General features: G+C 44.9%; 1 protein-coding gene across 26 annotated transcripts in view; it reads left to right on the top strand.

The window, feature by feature from the left end:
• NRXN3 (neurexin 3) overlaps window positions 1-23,842 on the top strand; it is a 1,562,383-nt gene that overhangs the window by 64,322 nt on the left and 1,474,219 nt on the right. For all 26 annotated transcript variants that reach the window (XR_001360906.1, XR_001360908.1, XR_001360907.1 and 23 more), the window contains exon 2: window positions 914-2,275. Coding sequence is in view for 21 of the 26 variants with exons in the window: in XM_014534703.1 (XP_014390189.1) it covers window positions 1,564-2,275 (712 nt within the window). In the remaining 5 variants the exon portion in view is untranslated. The remainder of the gene's footprint in view (window positions 1-913; window positions 2,276-23,842) is intronic.

The raw sequence follows: 23,842 nt of genomic DNA, 5'->3' as shown, positions 1-23,842 counted from the left end.
GCAGTTTTCATAATTTAAAAAAATATTTGTGTTTTAATATACTGTCCCCACTCCACAGACATATGCACTCATACATACATCATACATCAATGGCTGCTCTTCTCATCCCTTCCTATCTGGACATAAGAAAGGAAGGAATCTAGTGTTCATTGAGCATCTATTATGTTATAGCCTCAAGCTAGGATCTTCCCATACATAATCTCATAATCTCTCTCCATCCTAGTAAAGAGGCTATTATTTTTTCTACTTTGCAGATGAGGAAATAGAAGCTCAAATAGGTTAAGAAATGTGCTTAAAGTTCCACATACAAGAACTAGTATTCAAACTCGACCCTAAAGCACATATTTTGACCTTTCTCCCTACCATTTAGTAAGAGATAAGGATTCTTTTGCTTATTATTCATCTTCTAATGTATTTTCGCTGATTTTTATAAATATTTCTTTCAAAAATTAAAGGCGGGAATCTGTCTTAGGCCGCCTACACCCAAGTATTATCAAGTTGGAAAAGAAAAAATCTAAAAAAAAAAAACAAACCCTCTGTCATTTTCATGTTAAAATTATGTGTGTGTGTTTGAATGTATACATTAACACTTATTTTAAAAATAAACTTTGGCTATGTGACCCTGTGATATGAATATTGTACAAATGTGCTGATATGGCTTTGGGGGTTTTATGCTATTTTTGCATGTGGAAAAACTGAGTGCATTATTAGGAGCTGAGCTGGGGGTCCTGCAAAGGCTTTGGAAGAACCCTGGTCTTCTGTCCAGTTTGAAGCACCAAGCATTGTGGGAATCACTAGAATAACCTGGCTCACAATCCAACCATATTTGTGAGCTAGGATGCAATATTTTCCTGATACATGCCCTAATCTTCCTCTCCTTCTCTCCTTTCTCCCCACCCCCTTCTTCCTGCAGGAGTCCTGGGAAGCAGGTTATGGGCAGGACTGCCTCTGGCCCACACCATGAAGCCTGAGTCTGCATCCGCTCTGCTGAGGGCCAGGCTCTGTGTGCGCACTCAGCTTCCAGCTGCCCCTCTCCCCGTAGCCCCCTGCTGCTAAGAGGAAGATCTTCAGGACTAGTCCTTGGCCTGTTTCTACCTGTCACCTGGCTCACCTCACCACCCACTCCTCCTCCATCACAGCACCCAGGACCCCAGCCCTCTCCCTGGCCTCTCTGGCTGGGGCATTTGGGGGTCCGCTGGGAGGAGTGCATTGCTGAAGGCTCTCACCCTCCACTTACCTTCTCCTCCTTGAATCAAGGCCTCTGGATCCACATGGATAGCTGAGATCTTTTCTTGGAGAAAGACACTTTGCTCCTCACTCCAGGCCCTCAGTGCCCCCACCTGACTTTCCTCCTCTTTGGCTGCCCTTTCTTCTTGCTCCTGTGCCCGTCTCACTTTCCTCCTTCCTCACCCTCTCAATATTTGTGTGATTCTTCCTTTTGTGTGCTCTCTGTCCCCCAACCCATTTTTTCTCTCTCTCTCCCTTCTCTGTGAAGGGGGATCATCCCCTGAGGGCTGTTCCCTGGCTGTCTGCTCCTCTGGGCTCTGTCTGGTCCCCACAGCCATGATGAGTTTCACCACACACTCCGTGTTCTTCACCCTGAAGGCCAGCGTCCTGCTGGGGTCCCTGCTGGGGCTCTGCCTGGGCCTAGAATTCATGGGCCTCCCCAACCAGTGGGCCCGCTACCTCCGCTGGGATGCCAGCACACGCAGCGACCTGAGCTTCCAGTTCAAGACCAACGTCTCCACGGGGCTGCTCCTCTACCTGGACGATGGCGGCGTCTGCGACTTCCTCTGCCTCTCGCTGGTGGATGGCCGCGTGCAGCTCCGCCTTAGCATGGACTGCACTGAGACTGCTGTGCTGTCCGACAAGCAGGTGAATGACAGCAGCTGGCATTTCCTCATGGTGAGCCGTGACCGCCTGAGCACGCTGCTGGTGCTGGATGGCGAGGGCCGGTCTGGGGAGCTGCAGCCCCAGCGGCCCTACATGGAGGTGGTTAGTGACTTGTTCCTGGGCGGAGTCCCTGCAGACATACGACCTTCTGCTCTGACCCTGGAGGGAGTACAGGCTATGCCCGGCTTCAAGGGATTAATCCTGGATCTCAAGTACGGCAACTCAGAGCCTCGGCTTCTGGGGAGCCAGGGTGTCCAGTTGGATGCCGAGGGACCCTGCGGCGACCGTCCCTGTGAAAACGGTGGGATCTGCTTTCTCCTGGATGGCCATCCCACGTGTGACTGTTCTACCACTGGCTATGGTGGCAAGCTCTGCTCCGAAGGTAAGGCCCTCTTCCTTATTCCTATTCAGTGAGTTGGGTGAAGGCCAAGAGCCCTGGTAGAAACCAGCCATACCATTGAAGTGCATCTTTAGCTGCATGTTAGATAATCCGGTCCTTTCCCCAAGGAGCTAGTGAAAATCCTTTGCTTGCTCTCAATGGAAAATCCATCAGCTATCAGCAGGAAGAGAATCCTGGCTACTCAATCATGGGCTTCTTACTCAATATTTGGCTATACTCAAAGGGCTGGATGAAGTGACTGCAGAATCTGTGCCCAGCTCAGCTCCTTCCACCCAAGCACAGCTTAGCAGGATCAACACAGGGCAAGAAATCAATAGAAATTGGCAAAGTGGTTATCTCTGTCCCTCCTGATTCCTTGAGAATTGGACCCCTAGGGATGGATGGAAAACTCCCCATTACTTCCTCCTTATAATCCACAGCATAGGGAATGCCTATGCAAAGAAGAACTAGGGTGGATAGATTGCATGTCCATGCTTGGCCCCACTGTAAATCCAGTCCTTCAACTGTGCCCCTCCTCTCACACTATTCTGGGAGGCGTCTAGAGGATGGATGAGGCATCTGGGAATAGGCTGTCTTGCCTCCTCCTCCTAGCACTAGGATTTTTCATATGAAGTTCTTCTTTCCTGTTCTCTCCTCTCCATGTGTGAAAATGGTACAGGAAAGCACAGAAAATGAAAGGACCCTTGTCCAGCCAAGTCTCTGAGAGAGCTGGCAACACTTAGCATAGTCGTGGAGAACATCCCAAGTTCAACTACAATTTTCCAGGGAGAGGGAGGAAGGGACTCATACCCAAGGCTGCCCTCATCTTATTCATAAAATTTTGACTATTTGGGATTAGATCTGAGAAGTGGCCCAGGCTTTACTTAAAATCCAGATTTCTGGACTCATTAAAGGCCTAGATTTCAATAGGAAGGACCACTGAAATGACCAAGTGTATGAGAACTGGCCATATGGGTGTGTGTGTGGTGAGGCTGGGATGAGGAAGAGGCAAGGAAGTTACATTTACTCTCATCCTTTTGGAGTTAAACCCTGGATTCTTCTAGAGATGTTTGTGTAATCATCTCATGCTGTTCTCTTCATGAAGGTGTGGGATGGTATAGGGCATAATAGAGATCCTCAACTTTGGTTGCATAATAGGATCACCTGGAGGAGTTTAAAAACTCATAGCACGGACAATTTATTCAGAAGTTTATGGAGTGTGGGATCCAAACATCTGTATATTTTTTGAGGCTCCCTGGCGATTCTATTGTGCAGAACCAGCAGGCTGAGTGAGGTCAGGTCAGTAGGGCCAGGTAAGTGTCTTAGCACTGACTCCCAGGATCTCTTTGAGGTGAGGCCCCACTACCTTGAGATTTGTAATGAGAAATGGTTCTGCAGGTGTTCCTCAAACTTTCTCAGGAAGAGCTGAACCCCCAAAGCAGGTTGTAGTTGATAAGAACTTTAGTTACTAGGAGCTATTTAAACAATTTTTAAAATCAAAGCTAAATTTATTTCATAGGTGATGCGTACTGGAGACTAGGACACTTTCAGGGTCTTGTTGGAGGCCTCTGTGTCGGTCATGTATGGGCTATCACAGGAATGTTTCTGGGTCTCTGCTGCTTCTTTCTTCTACTGGGTTGGGCATCGTATTTCCTTTCCTTTGGATGGGCTACAGGCGAGGCAGATGCTAGACATGCATGTCATCTCTTCTGGCTTCTGTTCCCCCCACCCTCACCCCACAATGAACCCACTGGAAAAAGGGATGGGGAAGAGGGGCCAAGCCAACCCCAACCCACAAAGCCACGTCAGGAATATGGTTATTGAAGCACTTCTCACAAGCAGGTGCCTTCTGGAGCTGACTGCTGTTCCAAAGCGTCTTGGCTTTGGAGAAAGTCCTGCCTGAAGATGCTGACATGATCACTTGTTTTTCATTCGCCCAAAGGATCTGTTCAGTTCTCAGAACTTGTACTGAAAGCCGGAATTCTTCCTTTCTAGGGACCAGGGTGTTTGCAAGTGTGTTGCTAACTTGCTGATTATACTTGATTGCATTTTTTTTGTGTGTTTAAAAAGAACTCATTTCCTCTGGGCAGGTCTGGATCAGCACTTTTCTACAGGAAGAATCTCTATACTGTATATGTACACAATTAGTCTTCTTTCTTTTTGTTTTGGTGTGTGACCTATAGCAGAATTTCTTTGAAGCTGATTGAAGATCAATTTTTAATAGCTAAATGCAATATGTATATTTTAACAATAGTTCTTTCTACAGGGTTCAGATCATCTCGTGGCGATGGACTGATACTTCTATTTGTAGAAGGCAAGCAAACAGCTTAGATCATTTATTCCCCTGATACGTAAATAGAGTAAATAAACTGTGTAGTAAGAGGAACACTTGGTTGGCCTGGAACAGAGCTGTGCCGAGGTTGAGGTGAGGGCAGCTGTTGGGGAAGTATCAGAATTTACTGTTGATAACTTGGAGCCTGTTGATCCCGGTAATTGTCATCATGTCTAATCAATTACAAAAATGCATCACAGGCTTTTGGAGAATATCTGTTCTCGCTACACACAGTTAATTTTTAGAGTAAATGGGGAAAACTCACCTGTAACATATTAAGGGGGGAAAAAATCACAGCAGCTGCTGAGTGTCAAGTATATCTGCATAAAACAAGATAAATAGCCTAAAAAATGCCTACCCATTTTCCTCAAGATAATGTGGTGAAGCAGGTAGTGAGGATGCATCCATTCCCTCTTCCCCCTTTACATTGTACAGGTCACAGAACTGAAACCAGGGGACTTATTCCCAGCAGTCAGTCCCGTGTACCAGGCATCTGATTGTCCCAATGTGTAGGATGAGCCCTACCCTTTCATTGCATGAGGGCTTGCATTTAGTGTGGAAGATTCATTTTGTACTTTGTGCTTTAGCAGTTCAAGAGCAAGAAGAGTTGAGTGGGCTCCTGCAGCTTCAGATGGATGTGGTCAGGGCCTGTTGGAGGCCCTCTCTGTGGTCCATTAGCTCCTAGCATGCCGGCGGGGTTGATGTTTGTTTGGCTTCTCTGGTTTTCTACGCCTCAATGGCTCCAAAATGTCTCCATGTTGCCCTTTAGGAAGAATGCATATCTCTTTTATGGCCTCTGGGCTATTTTCATCCCCTGTTGGTGTCTTCTCTGGTTAAAACCCAGAGGGCACCAGAAATAGTTGCTGTGGGAGAGTTGGGCCTAGTGGGTAAGAGGTTCCAGACACAGTGTCTTCTCTGTTAGGTGCTGAAAGGCTATTGGCTCTAGTTGCAGACCCAACTCCACACAGCCTTCCTGGGAAGATTTCATTCTGAGACCCCCAATGTAATTTATGGTCACATTGCACATTCTGGCACATGATGGAAGGAAGAATAACTAGATTTTTACTTCTCTGTGTTATGTTTATGAATAAAATATTTTGGGGCTTAACTTCAGCTTTGTTAATGTTGCCATTTAATCTTGCCTTTTCAGTCATGTGCTTGGAGGATAGAAGAAGTGCAGACAATTCAAAATGATTCTAAAATGAAATATATCTGCTTTGGAATTTAGTTAAGCTAAGGAGCAACACAGTCACCTGGTGTTTGTTTAGCACAACCTGTCCTATTATGGGCAGCCCTGAAGCCCACAAGACAACGAGGAGGTATCTCAAGCTCCCGCTAGGGAGCAGGTCCCTCATGTGTCATTGAGAGCTTGTCATTACCTTGAAATGAGTTTAAAGTTAACTGTTTCTTTAAAAAAATATGAATGTGCATGTATTGAATTTCACAGCAATCTATGGTCATGAAGAATTGACTCATATCCAAGGTGTATAAATTTCAGTACTAATCTTCGTGAAGAGTTCATTTAGCATGATGTCAGCCTGTTGCAGGTGGGGTGGGGCCATGGGAAGATGGAGAAGGCCTCACAGGTTGATCTCAACTCCCAAATCTTGGTATGTGGGCCAACTATTTTTTCTGCTGACATGGGTAGGTGTACACACCAGAAGTTGCTTGTCTTGAGTCTCAGCTATAAAGTTTTTAGGTGTTGGGATCCTACAGTGAAGTATAGTGGTGAGTGTTGGTGACAGGGGCCAGACCCTTATTACAAGCACACTGTTGTATGGTGCCCATTAGTCTACTCCCCCAACCCTCCTACTGTCTGAAGCTGACAGCCTATACCAGTTGGTTTGATTGATGGCTCAATACCACTGTGTGGCCTTGGTATGCCTTCCTGAACGTTAATTTTAATCATTTCTCTTTTTATTGAGAATTTTGTGACTTTGCCCCCATTTCTCAAAGCCAGAACTAAGATGAAATGGTGTTTCAAGAGAAGATGCTTACCTGAGCATTTACAAGGGCCAAAGACATCGGATGCTGGAGTTGAGTACCAGTGATTGCCACAGCTGGATTCTCCTGTTTTGGACACGTGTAAAAACACAATCATCTTCCCTCCCCCTTCCCAGTGTACATCCTGCCAGAATTGTAACTGGCTTTGTTCCTAATCTGTGTTCCTGAAAGGCTTGCGGGGTGGGAGGACCGAGGGGAGTGCTGAGTAGTCAGAGAGTAAAGGCTGACTTCTTTCAGAATCTTTCTCCCTGGTATGGAGCCCGAAGCACAGAAGCAAGGCCTTAAAACATACACAAAGGAGGACTGCTGCTTCTGAGACATGGTGCCCCACGAATTCAGGCGTTAGGTTGGGACCAGCCCAGCCAGCAGGGGTTGTCACTAAATGGAGCCTGAATAGGGGTCTGATTGCTCCTTTTTCCTCCTCTCCTCCTGATTACCAAATGAAATTTCCTGGTATGCTGTATGCTAAATGGCAGAGCAGCCGCCTGCCACTTGCTCCAATAATCCCTCTTTTAACTGCGGAGGGAAGAGCAATTTTTTACACCTCCCCCCATAGCATCTCTGCCTCCTTCAGAGAAATAAGACCCTTCTTCCTTGTTCCCCCTCAATGGGGTGAGAACAGCCTTCCTCCTTTGCAGGGCCTGCACACCAGCTGCAGGGGGTGGGTCTGGGTGATGCTTCAGTCCAAATTCAGCAGGGTTGAGGGTCGGCAGGCATTTTGCCAGGAGCCTTGAGTGGCACATGAACTTGCATTTGCATTTGGTAATGAGACACCACAGGCCCAGTGCTGGGGGCTAATTATCCTCAAGTCCCCTAGCTCCCTTTGCAGGCTGCCCTGGAAAGATGGCTCCCAGTTTCCGGGGCAGCTGCCCATCAGCTGGGTCCTCTCCCTCCTTCACAGGCAGAAGAGGTGGGGTGTGGGGGATGGGACTAAAGTGCACTCCCTGATGACTCCTATTGCCCTATAGTCACTGGCCCCACAGTGGTGTCCAGAGCAGTGAAGCCCCAGAGATGGGTCTAGACGTGAGAGAGGCTTTGAACAGGGCTCTGAAGGTCAGTACCCTTTCTTGGACAAAAGTAATAATGATATTATTACTATTACTATGATTGACTACTACCATGTGCCTGACATCCTAGGTGCCTTATGTGCGTTGTCTCATCTAATCCTCACTGGCCCCATTTTACAGATGAGGAAACTGAGGAGCAGAGGAATCTGGGACTTGAACAAAGTTTAGTGTAGTGGTTAAGAGCATTGCTCAGGAGTGAAAACATTTGGACTTAAATCTGGGCTTGTCCACTTACAAGTTGTATGTCTTTGGAGAAGGTTTTGGAAGCTTCATTATCCTCATCAAATAGTAATAATAATAATAATAATAATAATAATAATAATAATAATAATAATAATAATAATAATAATAATAATAATAATAATAATAATAATAGCTAACAATCATAGAGCACTCACTCCATTCTGCACTGCATTACCTGCTGTGCATGTATTAGCTCTTGTAATCCTCACAACCACTCTTGACACTCTTTATTGTTAGTCACACTTTGAGAATAAGGAAGTAGAGAGACAAGAGGTTAAATGACTTATACAAGGTCACACAAGGTCACAGCCAAGCTGGGGTTTGTATCTATCTAGGCAGTCTAGCTTCAGACCCCACAGTCTTAACCACTGTACATCCTGCCTTGCAGCAAAGCAGGGATAATAAGAAATTGTACATTATGGAGTTGTTGAGAGCATGAAATGAGACAAAACATATAAAGTTATAAGCATAGACGATGGGAAAGAACAAGTTCTGACTCCGGGTTGTTGGTCTCCTGATGAGCATAACAACAAACCCTGTGTCAATTTAGTTTCACAGGTTTGAAGCTTTCTTTGAGCAGCCCCCACTCCCCAACTCCCCCAACCCAGCCCACCTCTGCCATTTTCCTTCATTTCTGTTTGAGTGGTGGCAGAGATCAAAGGAGGGTGATTTCAGGCCTCACTCCCATGGGCCCCTTCCAAGGCCCTCTACCTTATTTTGCATTTATAATTTTTTTCTTAAGGAATCCCCAATGTCACAAGCTCCCAATTTCATTGTCATTCACCCCTGCCTGAGGGCATGGGGGTCACTGAACATGGGTTGTGCCTGTTGGACTATATTCAGAGCTCTTTGCCTGTAAAAGAGGTGTTCTGGCCCCCACAGCAACCCGATGGGGCAGATGGGCAGGTAGGCAGGCCTTGCCATCCCACATAAAAGGTGAGAAGACCAAACCTAAGGTGCCTTTGAACTTGTTGTGGGTAGAAGGTGTGAGGGAAGGCTCAGACCTGAGAGCCCAGAGCCTCACCATGGCATTTTATTTTTGCTCCTAGGTTCCCTTCTCAATTAACACAAGTGGCCTGTGTCTCCATGGAGAAGTGGAGCATTGCCTCCCTGGATGCTGATGATAAGCAAAATGTCAAGCTCCTGGTGTAGGAGGTTATCAGTGAGGCCAGTCCCAGGAGACTTGCTCCTCCCAGTCAGAGAGAAAGAGAGAATATGAGAGCATGAGAGAGAATGAAATGAATGATTCTGAGCATTCAGTTCTCACCCTCAAGATCCTGGTTTGAAAACAAGTTTGGGTGGACCCATGGGTCCCGAGGCAGCTGGACCGAACTATACCACACTGGAGCATCACTGGGCAGCATGACCTCTGCAGACTTACCTTTGGTTTCCCAGGTGCCAGGAAGTACCCAGCACCATGGCGGTAAAGGACGGAGCTCCGGGATTACTCTGTCAGACTCCTTCTCACTCTCCTGCTGCCTTCTGACTCTCTCCACAGATAACAAAACCAAACTCCCTTTCTCAGTGTTTATTCTCCTCTTTTCCTTTGTGTGTGTGTGGAAGGGGGATTATTACAGAGGCGGATTTACCATGAAACTAAAATTGTTATATATCCTCACTCCCATGGGCCCCTTCCAAGGCCCTCTACCTTATTTTGCATTTATAATTTTTTTCTTAAGGAATCCCCAATGTCACAAGCTCCCAGCCCCAGCTCTGTGGATCTGCCTCTGTTAAGAAGACATGTTGCTGTCCAGTGACAACAATGTTGCTCTGGGTGTATGTATGATTCCCCAATGACCTATGGCCCTTCATCACAGACAAATTGTCCTTCACTTCATAACCAACAAGGCAGGAAGAGGGAGTGAGGGAGGATGGAGGGCACATAGGAATATGGTTTGGGAAAGCGTGGGGGGTGGGGGAGGACATCTAGGATATCCAGTGGGTACAATGTGTGCAGTAGACTTAAAGGCACCAGCTATTGTTTGAACAGAGGGAACACCTAGGCTCCCTCTTGAGATTTTCCCAGCTGAAGTACGGATGTTTGGTTTGCCATGGCTCAGTGGGGGGCTGTGTTACAGGTGACAGGCTGTGGCTGATGGAGGAGAGGCAGGCAGCGTGGCTCTATAGGCCTGTCTCCGTGATCTATCTGGGAACTGACAGTGCCAGTGGGTTGTCATTACTGCTGTTGTTCTCCAGAAATTGATGTCTTTGGGTGACCTATTTAAAAGCAATACAAGGCCCCCTTTAAATGTGTCATTGTCTATATCTGCTCTCAAACCTCCACTGATGTCCACAATGTTCCTAAATAATGTACTTTCCAAAGTTAAAAAAAATCTTTTTTTTTTAAACCCAAGAACCAGTACTGGCAGCTTTTAGAAACAAATTGATCTCAGCCATCCAGCCAAACCACCCAGCGCCACTCTGATAAAACTGACTTTGCATGTGGTCCCTGGAACTGTGAATGCTTTCAGCTCTTTCGGGGGAAATGTTGTACTCTGCAAGGGTATGCGAGGGCCTGGAGGTGTGGAGATGAAAGAGAGGCAGCGACATGAGCTGTAGGCAACTTAAAGCTCCCAGCTTAAGCTGTGCAATGCATTTAGGATCCTTTTGGTTTTACTGAGGCTTTTATTTAAGCATGGTATCTTTGTAGCTAAGAAAATGACCCAGGGGAGCTTTGCCTTCAAGTTTTCCTCGAAACTCTATGCATCTGATCCTCTCCTGACAGTTTTGCCTCCCGCCTGCCAGTTCGGTTTTCCTGAAGTGGTCCCCTTTGCAGGTGCAAAGCCCTCAGAGAACAGAGTCTCAGTACTCCAGTGGCTGTAGGCAACTCGAGGGTTGGTGTCTCCACTCCAGCGGGCAGTGCATTCCAGGCAGTTCCATACCCGCTCCTCCAGCAATGATTGACAATATGCAGCCTGCAGCCCCTGGAGAATAGAGACAGTGTAGTGTGATTGTCCCGTTATTTACTTAATAAGCTGATTTCAAATAGAAACAAGTACCTGAAGTGTGAAGTGGGACGGCTGAAATCACTTATCCGTGATCCAAACTGGAAAAGGCTGGCAAAGCTGGAAAGTCATCGAACACTTATGGTCCCATAATCCTCTTTGTTTTCTCAGGCTTCTCTCCTGTCCAGAAGGGGTTCTGTCTCTGGCATGGTGAGCCTTGGACGGCTCAGGGAATGGGGAGGAGTAGGCTCCGAGGGTGTTAAGCTCTTACCCATGGAATTCTTAAAAGACTAGTTACTCCACATTGTATTTGCTTGATCTGGGTCAGGAAAGACAGGGCTGGAGTTGAGGCTGAGGCAATGTTCTGTGAAACCCTCCTCAGTTTTTTTCTTGTGTACGGCATGAAGCACTCACAGATCCCATGACCTGTGTAGAAGATGGTCTGATATTTATATGGCCTCCTGGTCATGGCTTTGCCCTGTGTGGTGCACTGGAAACCAAGGTACACAAGAAGAATCATCTGCACTAATAAAAGAGAAACATGCAAATTAACCATCACTCTGCTACATCCACCAGCCAATCAGGAGTGAATGTGCAAATGAACCCAACCAAGATGGCAGCGGCCACAGAGCTGAAGTGAGCAGGAGGCTTGAGTTCCCCCCGTTGATGGAGGAAACCAAGCTTCCTGCCTGCCCTGGCTGGCCCTGGGCTCCGCTCAAGGCTACAAAGTTTCAATTATAGAAGATAAATAAATCCCAGATACCTGCTTCCAGCCCGCCCTGGCCTCCACTTAAGGAGACACTGAAAAAAGAAAAAGAAAAAATGGAGAGGCTGGGAGCTTGGGTCACCAGGGGGTGTGGCCAGCCTGAAAACGGCCATCAGCCCCTCACCCAGGCTGGCCAGGCACCCCAGCGGGACCCCCACCCTGATCCGGGACACCCTTCAGGGCAAACCAGCCGGCCCCCACTCATGCACCAGGCCTCTATCTATACTAATAAAAGGGTAATATGCTAATTAGACTGGGAGACCTTCCAGGAGACCTTCCAGACGTTCTTCTGGACAAAGCCATGGTGGCGGGGCCGAGGTAGAGGTGGTTAGAGGCCAAGAGGGGATGGCAGTTGTGGGTGATCGGGCTGATAGATTCAAGTTCAAGAAGATCAGAGTGGCCCATAGCAGGCTCTGACACCACTTTTTGTAAAAAATGCAATTCTTTTTTCTTGTTCTCTAATTCTTTAGGAAATTTTTCAGTTACCATATATGAATTAAACTTTATCTCCTCCTCTAGTCTCTTCATTAAACCTTTGAAAAGAAAATAAATGAATGTACAGCCCAAGAGAATAGGTACAGTGACATTCTGTATACTTTAAAATATAAAACCTGGCCCTAGCTGGTTTGGCTCAGTGGATAGAGCATAGGCCTGCATACTGAAGAGTCCCAGGTTTGATTCTAGTCAAGGGCACATGCCTGGGTTGTGGGCTCAATCCCCAATAAGGGGCAAACAAGAAGCAACCAATCAATGATTCTCTCTCATCATTGATGTTTCTATCTCTCTCTTCCTCTCTTAAATCAATAAAAATATATATTTTTAAAAAGATCTGTATAGTAGGGCATATCTGTCAAAATATCTAGTATATCTATCTGTATAATATCATATCTGTGTATAAAATCTAGTACCATAATAGATTGGCCATTGAAGTCTTTTGCTAATCTACACTAATAATAGAGAAAGATGCGAATTGACTGTACCTTTGCGATGCCCACCAGCCAATCAGGAGTGAGTATGCAAATTATGCAAAACAAAGATGGTGGGTTAATTTGTATACACAGGCGCTGAGCAGTGTGTGTGGGGGAAGGGCGGGATGCCATGGTGACACCACTCCTGGCCTCTGGGCAGCGTGGGAAGGCAGAAAGTCGGCTCCAGCGGGAGCGAAAGTGGTGCTGGCAGCCAGGGGAAGGAAGGCCCATTCTTGCACGAATCTTCGTGCATCAGGCCTCTAGTGAGATAATAAGCTTGAAGAGGATTTTAAAGGTCACTGGGGCTAACTACTCCTTTCCCATCCTGTTTCCACTGAACATTTGTTCCCTCCACCCCAGCTTCAGTGAAGGGGGCTCGGTGCTTTCCATGGCAGCCTAATGTATCTCTGATCACTGCTCTCAGGGAGTGAGCTCTTCCTACCTCAGGCCAAAGTCAGCTTCCCAGCCACTTACTCATGGGTCCTCATTCTAATGAAAGCAACCTGACCTTTGCAGTGGGCCTTGTGGGTGAGTCCTAACATTTTTGGATGATGCTTTGCAGGAAATAACCCCCATGTCAAGGTAAAATTCATAAGGGATTCTGTATTGTGGCACTAGCGGTGCACACACCACTGAGTTATTTAGAATTAACTGCTTGTGATTAATCTTAAACAATGGGGGAGGCATTGATGTGGAAAGAGAGTCTGATGTAAGCAGGTGATTCATGCTGTAGTCATTCTGTTCCTGGGGAGCGTGCACTCTGAAAGATTCATGGTTAGCCCATTTCTGGCTTTGTAATCTGTGCCTCATTTCATCTCCTAAGATGTACCATCATTCTCCACACACAGCCAGCTTTCAGCATCTCTGAATTTCCAAGGAGCCCCTTGGACATCTCTAATGGCTCAGCAATGAGATGTGAAGTTCTAGAAAGCTGTGGAACAGAGGAAAATGGAATTGGATCAGACTTGCTTGACAAGCCCATCCTGGAAGCCAGAGCCAGACACCCCAACAGACACCAAGATTTTGCTAAGAAGCCTAACAGGATGCTTGAAATAAAAGATGAGGGTATGGGATGGAGCAATATTGGTAGTTGCTCCTGGAAACTGGCCTTGGAAGCATAAGCCCTATCCGGGAATGCTCCTACTCTGCCAAGTGTCCCTGATATCCTGTGTTTTTGGCACTGCTGGGCAGGAGTCTCCTAGGGAGAGGGATTAGGCAGGGCTAGAGGATGTTATTCTGATATCGTCATAGACTGGAATTCCCTCCCGCACCCCAAGGGGATAAGGCTAGTCTTGCATCTCAGCAACCTGCCCATTGACAGTGCCTTTACTGACACTGCAGGAAAGAAAGGAGACCTGTCCTATAATTTTGTGGTTTAAAATAGTTTACTTTTGCCTGGCTTGTATGGCTCAGTGGTTGAGGGTTAATCTATGAACCAGGAGGTCACAGTTCAGTTTCTGGTCAGGGCACATGCCAAGTTGCGGGCTCGGTCCCCAGTGGGGAGCGTGCAGGAGGCAGCTGATCAATGATTCTGTCTCATCATTGATGTTTCTATCTCTCCCTCTCTCTTCCTCTCTGATATCAATAAAAATATATTTAAAAAATAGTTTACTTTTAAGCGCAAAGCCCACAGACATCATTTTGAATCCAAGCATTGAAATGTGCCCAGAGTCACTGACTTCTACTCTGAGGTTCTATTGTCCAGCCATGGGCCCCCCACATGTGCTGGGAAGTGGGCCTGACCATCTCATAGTCATGTGGTAACAGCCTCGGGGGAAGAAGATGTTGGGTTTTAGCTGCTGTAGAAACTTTGCTGTTTGCTTATTTTGATGTTGAATTTTCAGCCTTGTGTTAATGCAGATCGAGGCTATTTCCCCCTCTAGTAGAATATATAACCAGTGGCTACATTTTAATGTGTCTCTTGGCTCCCTTTGGCTTTCACATCCTTAATGCAGTTGCAGTAGCTCAGCTAGGTTTCCCAGTTCCTGTTGTAGGAACGTATGTGAGGAGGTATTCTCTTTGAGAACTATAAGATGTGACATCAAGGTGGGACTCTGTTTCTCTTTGTTAATTACTGCAAATACAGGCTTGGGTGCTAAATGCCACGTATCTAACAAAAACCAGGTGCTCAATAAATGTTACTTGCCGTAATAAAGTACATTGTGTGTTTGTATGAGTGTGCATTTATGTTCTATATGCATACACATCTGTCTGTATTCATATATGTGTCTATGTGCTCCCTAACATGGGTGATGGATGGATGGAGGGCCCCAGGAATGTGAGCTCAGTGATGGCAGTTGGATAATTTAATCAGTGAGGTCAGATATGACTTGGACCACAGTGGCCTGGACCATCATTGGAAAAGCTTTCTCTCTTTTAAAGGGAAAGGTGGTGTTTTTACTCTGGGAAAGTTTTCATTGAATCTGTGTCAAGTACATATACAGTCCACTTGGTTTGATATACTTGAGGACAGACTAGAAAGACTTCGTTGTTGTTGCTGTTTACAAACCAGTGGTTTCCTGTAACAATTATAGGCAGTAGCCAGCCTGGGACCATGTAAATGCATGTGGAATGGCTGTTTGAGGCAGGCATGTTGTCGTCACTGGAGATGGAGAGGCCCCATTAGCTCGTGTGGATTCCCTGGAGAACACAAGGCTCATTGGGGACAGGATAATTGGCCGCGGGAATCGGAAGAGCTGCCGTATGGAGGAGGGAGTGGTTACAGGGTGAGACACTTGAAGGGATCAGAGCTTCAGAGGAAGAATTTTGATGCTTAGAGCTGTTGAACCATGGAATCCATAGCCTTGTCAAGCCCAGTCACTGGAAGGGTGTAGCAGGTGAAGTGATACCTGTCAGGAGTGGGTGCTGGTGTGTATGTGCCTCCAAAACAAGGACTCCATGGTTTTGGGATCTCAACAGCCAGGTCCACCCTTATGTTTGATTATATATATCCTCTTCCTTTCAGGGCGTGGGAATATTATGCTCTAGATCAGTGGCCTTGAAAAGGGGACACATTCAATGCAATTCTTTGGGGATGTAGGAAAGAGACAATGAAAATGTCTGGTTAACTTATATGCAAATTACTTATAAATAAATATATGTCTATTGGAAAAACATAGTAAAATTATTTTTTCTAATTGGGAGTTTGGTCAGAAAGGTTTGGAGGCCACTAAAGTCTGCATTTCACTCTCTTTAATCAGTTATAGTTACCGTTGGCTTTCTCATCCTTGGGGCTTGCAGCTTTCAGGTTCCTGATGCCAGTGGTGTGTGTTGGGCGCCTCTACTCTGTCATCAGCTCTGTGTGTGGTGGTCTTGGTTGACCTGGCCAGATGATTTTGAAGGGTCCCATAGGAAGGCACTGCGGTCACACTCCCTCCTTCCGAGGCCTCACTGTTGGGAGTTACTAATACAGATAGTCCCTGACTTAACGTGATTCTATTTATGATTTCTTTGACTATGCAATGGTGTGAAAGTAATAGCATTAAATAGAAACCATACTTTGAATCTTGAAAATTTGGTCTTTTCCTAGAGATATGCAGTACAATACTCTCTTGTGATGCTGAGCAGCGACAGTGAGCTGTAGCCCCAGTCAACCCCACCATCATGAGGGTAAATGACTGGTACGCTATTGTGTTGGATGATCTTGCCCAACTCCAGGCTAATGTAAGTATTCTGAGCACATTTGAGATAGTCTTAGCTAAGTCGTGATATTTGGTAGGTTAGGTGTAGTAAATGCATTTTCAACTTATGATATTTTCAACTTTGGATGGGTTTATTGGGACTACTATTTCAGAGCTTCTTTCAGTATAAAAGTCATGGTATTTACTGGTTTAAGTTTGGAATGTGTAAGAGAACAAACTCTTTGAAGTACCTTCAAACATTAGCAAAGCAGTTGGTGATGTATAATCATCTATTTGTTGGAATAGGCCATCTGTTTATTGTAATAAGTTCATTCTTCTAATATTCATGGAGTGAGTTCCTCTTATGTACCAGTATGGTCCCTGCCCTTGAGGAGCTTATGATTTAGTTGGGAAGCTTGTCAGGCCAACAGGTGCAAAAGACATTGGATCTGCTAATATACCAGGTAGGGTGTTTGCAGAGTAGCTCATGAGGAGTGTTCCACCCTGGTTGGGGTGGGGGTTGGGTTGGAGCAGGGGTCCTCAAACTTTTTAAACAGGGGGCCAGTTCACTGTCCCTCAGACCGTTGGAGGGCCGGACTATAGTTTTAAAAAAAAACTATGAACAAATTCCTATGCACACTGCACATATCTTATTTTGAAGTAAAAAAACAAAATGGGAACAAATACAATATTTGTATTTGCATGTGGCCTGCGGACCCCTGGGTTGGAGGACATCCCACAGTGGAAACTATTGGGCTAGATTTGGGAGCTTTATTTAGCAACCTTGGAGGAAGGGGCATTTGGGGCAGCCCTATGAAACAGTGGGATGCTGTTTCCAGTAGTTTGTAGTAGTTAATGTGGCTGGTTTGAAGGACTGAGGCCCAAGGAGAATAATACAAGAAGGAGTTAGGCGGTGGCGGTGGGGCGGGGCAGGTGTCTTAAACACTATGTAAGGATTTTGGACATTATTTCTTTCTGCAGTTGGGAGCCATCAGAAGTTTTTTAGATGAGTATTGACAGTCAGATTTCAATGTTAGAAAGAACTCTGGGGACAGTTTGCACAATAGGTTGGATGGCAATTCGGGAGGCCAAGAGGGACTTTGTGTGGTTTTGGTGAGAGAAGAGTCTGTACTGTGTGAGGGTAGTGATGGAAGAAGTACTGACTGCAGAGATGTTAAGAGAGAAACTTAATAATTGGAAAGGCAGTGACTTTTAGTGTTTTTGGGCTCAGCCTGCCTGGTTCTGACACACACTAGACTGTGCAAACTTGGGCCAAGGACTTAACTTCTCTGTGTTTCAATTTTACTATCTGTGAAATGGGAATAATAGTGCCCACCATTTAGGATTGCTATGAGGCTTAAATGAGCTAATGCACATAGAATGCTTAGAACAATGCTTGGTTCATAGTACGAATTCAGTGAATGGTAGCCATTATTACAAATTGTTATTGATTTATTAAAAAGGGGAAGGAGGAGCTTTGGTAACATGCTTTTCTGGTTATAGGTATAACTAGAACAGGAAAGTCAGTGGGAGGAGCAGATTTGGGGTACAGGTGGGAAAAAGGTAATAATCAAATTTGGTTTGTCTATATCCTGACTTCTCTTCAGAACCTGTAGGGCACCTACAGGGAGATGGGCAGAAACAAGTAGGAGCAATGTTTGTGCTAGGGAAGAGGACAGGGCTGGCCCAGATGTTAGCATTCTTGTTTTAGGGGGTGAAGGAAGGCTTGCACACACATAAGGTTGTCAAGGCAAGGAGTATAATTGAAAGGTGAAGGCTAACCTCAAAACCTTTAGGAACCTTAATATTTATTAGAATAGAAGAAAAGGAACCCATGAGATAGATTAAAGCAGATGACCAGAGATGTAGAAGGAAAATGGGAACAAAAGAAAGTTCCTTAAAGTTCTTTACTGGTCAAACAATGAAGAGTACACCTTCTTAACCTGGTTGAAGTTGGGGCATGCATTTGAACACAATAAAATGGCATAAAAATGACATAATTTAATTTCAGAGACCATTCACATTGGCCTTTCTTCTACCTTCGATTTAGTGAGGTAATTGAGAAAATTTCTACAAATAGAGACTTAAATCTCATGCATCAATGACAAACCTGAAGGATTTTGGATATTCTTCTCATGATGGAGTTTAAGCTCCTAGAGCATTAGAATCTGATGGGAATCAAGGACTCAATGATCTGAAAGAAATAAACCCAGAGAAATGAGGTGACTTGTCTAAGATCAGCACGTTGGCATTCTGATTTGGACTTGGCTTTTCTTTGAGACTATGGATGTTAAACATGAAATGCCGTGGCTACATTTTTCTTGGAGTTGGGTACTGAACTATCAGGGGTACCAGCACTGATGCTCAGCTCAAAGCCACACCCCTTCTCTGGTGTTAGGGAAGAGAGTCCTCTGACTCTGGCCCCTGTGAGCTGAAAGAACCAGATCCCCCACAGTGGAGGCACGGAAGCCCCTGGCTCAGCAGCCAGTGATGTAAGTGCTAGTAATTAATCCACTTGTGGTTTCTCTATCCCTGCCCTGGGCTGGGGTGCTTGGAAAGAAAACAAAATACTTTCTTAAGGAAATGGAGGTTGGGTTCTGGTTGCCTGCTGGCTGCCTTTCTCCTGTTGCCGACTCTGCAGGGCTGGAGACTAGGGCGGGGGCGTGTTCCGAGTGCTTGCTGTGCATTACAGTTTTCCAGGAATTTCGGGACACGGGAATTTTCACCCAGCTGTGTTGTTTATTGCTGTTCAGCAATCTGAAGTTGCTTATCCAGCGTAAGTCAGAATGGGGAGCCTCAGGAGGAAGGGGAACGCCTTTGAACATTTTTCTAAGCAGAAGAAATTGAGGTGTTAGGGGCCCAGCTGGCGTGTAATGGGAACCAAGAAATGGAGGCTATGTGACCATGCATGCTCATATGGAATCTCTTAATGAAACATGGTGATGTTTCTAGAAAAGCACCTCTTTTTGCCTCCTGCAACTACAGCAAACGGTTACTGAGGGCCCACTGTGTGTCACAAGCACTGGGTGTAGAGTGATGAACAAGAAAGGTATGCCTTCATGCTTAACTAACCACGCAATTATATTAAGTGATGGATGCTTTGAAAGGAGAAGCATAGTATAACAGTGGCCTCTTCATAACTAGCAGAGCAAAGACTTTGTGAAGTTCAGGGGTCTGAAGTTCAGGGGTGTGATTAAGACATTCCAGGGAATCACAGGGTTCCAGGGCTTTTTGTGGGCCCAGCTCTCAAGCCAGCTTTCCCAGCCTGAATTTGCTGGCCGAGGATCACAGGTGGAGCTGTTGGACTTAGGGCTGAGTTTAGCTCAATTTCATGGACATTTTTACGAGTTATCACCTGCTTATTTCGAATGACTAAATTTAATAATAATGATGGTGATGAACTAATGAAGTGATTTCTACTAGCAGTAGGGTAAGTGCTTTCAAACATGACTTCCTTTAATTCCTCCAACCACTTCTAGCAGGAAGTTTTACTATTGTTTTCCTGATTTTGCAGATGAGAGGACTGCAACTGAAGAGAGGGAGCAATCTCTCTGCCCAAGAAACAGGTCTGAGCTGTTGATCTGGAGATTGTGTTCTCATCCCATTCTGCCCTCTTTTCAATTAGGCATTAAACAGTGGCTCCTGAGGCCATCAGCAACCCAGCCCTGTTCTCTGCTGGCCCAGTGAGGGTGCCTCTAGGAGGCAGGGTACCACCTTTCTTCTCTTCATGACCTGTCCTCTTATCTTTTCCATTTCTGCACATGTCTGGTTTTGATCCTGATTCAGACACTTGTTGCAAAGAGAAACATACAAACTGTCCTGGAACCCTACTTTTTATCCTTGGTATCTTATTCCATCCCATGGGCCATTCCATTGAACCATGGACTACTTGAATTAGAAACCCATATTTTCTCAATCTTTTGTAACCCATAACCCCTAAGTGATATTTTGTTGTTGTTGGTCTATTGTCAGCTTAATCCCAGTATCTAAAAGGCCTTTTATCAAGTGTTGGTGGAAATTCTTTGCTTGTATTAAATTGTAAAATGAAGATGGATTTGATTTACATATCTGCCTCCAACACATACATTTGATTACCTCTCCCCCCTCTTGAGCATCACAGTCTGATCTCCTCTTTTTATGAAACTGACCTAGAGAGGCAAGGTAGCATACAGTAGACCACTCAGCTGGAAATTGGCCAGACTGGGACTAGAGTACAGATATTCTAATCTCAGTCTATCATCTATTTCCCTATATTACACTGAGAAACGATATGTGGCTCAAGAGAATTGATTGATTCAAAAGAACATTGATTGCCAAACATAATCTGTGGTATAAAAACAGCTTTGGTGCCTAGCTTCATAGACCTTACAAATTAGAAAAAAATATAACTATGGAAAACCAATAAATGTATATTTACAATCGTGATGAGTGCAATAGATAGAAAGAACAAGGTGAGGGAAGATCTAATGAGAAAAAAAAGGTGGCTAGGAAGGCCCCTCTGGAGGTGAGAAGGAACAGGGAGGAAGCAATGGAGAGGGGCTGTTCACACTCTTTGTCATTTGCTTGGCCTAGGGACAAGGTTGACTAGTCTAATATCCTTGACAAGAAATATGTCTTTTACTGTTATATATTTTTTTGGAATATAGTTAATGGGTAATGCAGAGGGATGGATGGATGGATGGATGGATAAGGGACTGTCTGGTGGTGGGGAAAGAGAGAAGTTGTCAGTGTGATAGGATGAGGGTAGCTGAGCTTGTCTGGTAAGTGAGCATACACATGGACATCTCCATCCAGAGTTCAGAGTCCTAGAGGTGAGGATTTGGGGGTAGAATCTCAGTCTATCTAGAGCAGGGGTGGGGAACTTGTGGCCCTCGGGCCGTATAAGGCCTGCAAAATCATTTGGTCTGGCCTTGCCAAGGCATTAGGGGTGAGTTAATTCAATCTTTGACCAATAAAGCAGGCTAATTTTTAAGTTGATAATTTTGTATGGCCTGCAAATGATGTTATAAATATCCAAATGGCTCTTGACAGAAAAAATGGTTCCCCAACCCTGATCTAGAGGAATCTGTTTATGGAGAAGGTAAAGATGAAAGGCTGATGAAACAAGAAAGTCACAGGGATTGTCATTTGATTCCAGCCTACAGAGTCCAGAGTCTTGTTCCTTAAGTAGCCACACAGCATGAGTATATCCACAACCCAGAAATCAGCTTGAGCACTTCCAAAGAGCTGCCCTTTCTTCCTAGCGCTTATGTTCACATAGGACCTACTCTCCCAGGTCTTGCACCAGCCATGACGTGTTTCTTGGTACAGGAAGAGGAATAGGGGTTGTCCTGATCAGTCCATGTCCTTTAGCTCTTCTTAGGAGGGACATTTATATTCCAGGTTGTCTAAGAAATTCTCAGCTTGGAGGAGTAGGGAAACAGCCTGAGTCTGGGCACCACTTGACCCAAAATGGCCTAATATTTATTGAACACTTACTATGTTTCAGGAACTGTGTGAATAGATTGACCTTTTATTTCCATTTTGGACAAGGAGACTGAAGCACAGAGGGACTCGCCAATCTACCCTAAACCTGATAGGACAGACACACGAAGTTTTACCATTCCTCAGGAAAACAAGAAAGATGAACATAGTGTCAGAAATTCATTATAAAGTCAGATTTAAAAAAAAAATCTGCGATCATGCCCTTTTAATTTTGGGGTCTTAAATGCCTTTTTTTAAAAGAAAATATGGTAATACAAAGTTTCAGTTTGGGTTTTTATTCTTTCTTAGCAAAATAAAAATCTAGTTATCCTATCTTGGTTTCCAAAGTTGCTTTAAGTATGTTCCAGGTAAATAAACTCTGAGAACCATCATTGTAGGCAGGAGCTGGTTTCTATGCTAGCCTGTTCCTAGGAGTAAGTATTTGGATAATTTTATTCACTTTCTATTCTGATCATTGATCACACAAACATTGGCACTGGAGAGCACCTCTGAGATCACATAACTTATTTTTCTTTAGCATTTACCAAGAGGTTTTGATTGCACACTTTGACCCTGAGGCCTTTTAACTCCATGTTGGTATAATCAGGATTAGGCACACACTGAAACATTTTTTATCAAGGGAGGAGCTGTGTACCAGTTTTCTAAAATTATCCACCAGAACTCTGCTGCTAATTTTATCTATGACCTCGGCTCAGTTTTTTAATCCTGGGTCACTGGTCTCTATACAAACACAAGATATTTTGACCCTGATGCTGTGACCCCTCAGGTATGTTTTGGACCTGCTTAAAAAAAAAGTCAGAAGGAGACTAACATTAGTAGTAGGAAGAGGTTTTTGAGCTGCAAAAATTGACCTGGAAAAAAATTAGACCGTCAGGAAAAAATCAACACAAAATGGAACTGAAAGCAGCTAAAAATGCACATGGTAAAATTTGTTATTGACTAAAACATTGAAGGAAGAATCAACCATTCGCAACAAAATTTAAACTGGCAAATGTGACGTGAGAACATTAGATGTGGTAGGAATAATGACCACGAAAGAATGTTCACAATGGGAGAAGTTATAGGGGCAAAATTTTAGAGGCACACAAAAGAACAACTGATCGATGAATCAAATCTTCACTGGAGAGGACACATGGAGAGGAATTGATCTCATTCAAAAGAATTCCGTAAAATATAAATGAATTGGAAAAATAAGAAGTGGTTTAACTATGCTGAAGAGAAAATGAATTGAAGAATTATGAGCCTTACATTGTTTGCGTCTGAAAAATACTCCCTTGATAAAAAAAATATTTCAGTGTGTGCCTCATCCTGATTACACCAACATAGAGTTAAAAGGCCTCAGGGTCAAAGTGTGCAACAAAAACCTCTTGGTAAATGCTGAAGAAAAATAAGTTATGTCTCAGAGGTCGTCCTCTCCAGTGCCAATGTTTGTGTGATCAATGATCAGAATAGAAAGTGAATAAAATTATCCAAATACTCCTAGGAACAGGCCAGCATAGAAACCAGCTCCTGCCTACAGTGATGGTTCTCAGAGTTTATTTACCTGGAACATACTTAAAGCAACTTTGGAAATTAACATAGGATAAGTAGATTTTTATTTTGCTAAGAAAGAATAAAACCCCCAAACTGAAACTTTGTGTTACCAGATCTCCTCTCGTACTTTTCAAAGATATGCAATTGGGATGATCTTGATGGTGTACCTGCCTCCTCCTAGCCTCCACCCCTCAATTACTCTTCTGAGCGTAACAGAATTTCCAGTAATCCTGCTCCCTAAGAAATGGCAGCTGGGACCACATTTCCAAGCTTCTTGGCTTCTCCCTGCTTCCTAGCCAGGCCCGCCTTAGGCTCTGTGTGCACTAGGCATGATTTACAGACAAGCGGGACCAACAAGGAAAAATCCTCTCTTGTGGAGAATTAGGTCAGTGGCAAAGCTGGGGAGGAGAGGGAAGCAGGGGTTGTATGCTCATTCTTCAGTTTATAGTCCTTGCCCAAAGCAATTGGGGCAGAGGCCAAGGGTGCTGCTGGGAACAGACATCTGGGGATGGGGCTGGGGGCCTGCAGTGCCCATGCATGGGCTCATGTGTGGTTGCATGAGAACTTGAGAGCGATCTGTGTCCCAGCCACTCGGGGTCCCCCTCCCC

Source organism: Myotis brandtii, unplaced genomic scaffold, assembly GCF_000412655.1.
Source record: "Myotis brandtii unplaced genomic scaffold, ASM41265v1 scaffold132, whole genome shotgun sequence".
Taxonomy (NCBI): Eukaryota; Metazoa; Chordata; class Mammalia; order Chiroptera; family Vespertilionidae; genus Myotis; species Myotis brandtii.
This window is presented reverse-complemented; position numbering and strand designations above follow the sequence as displayed.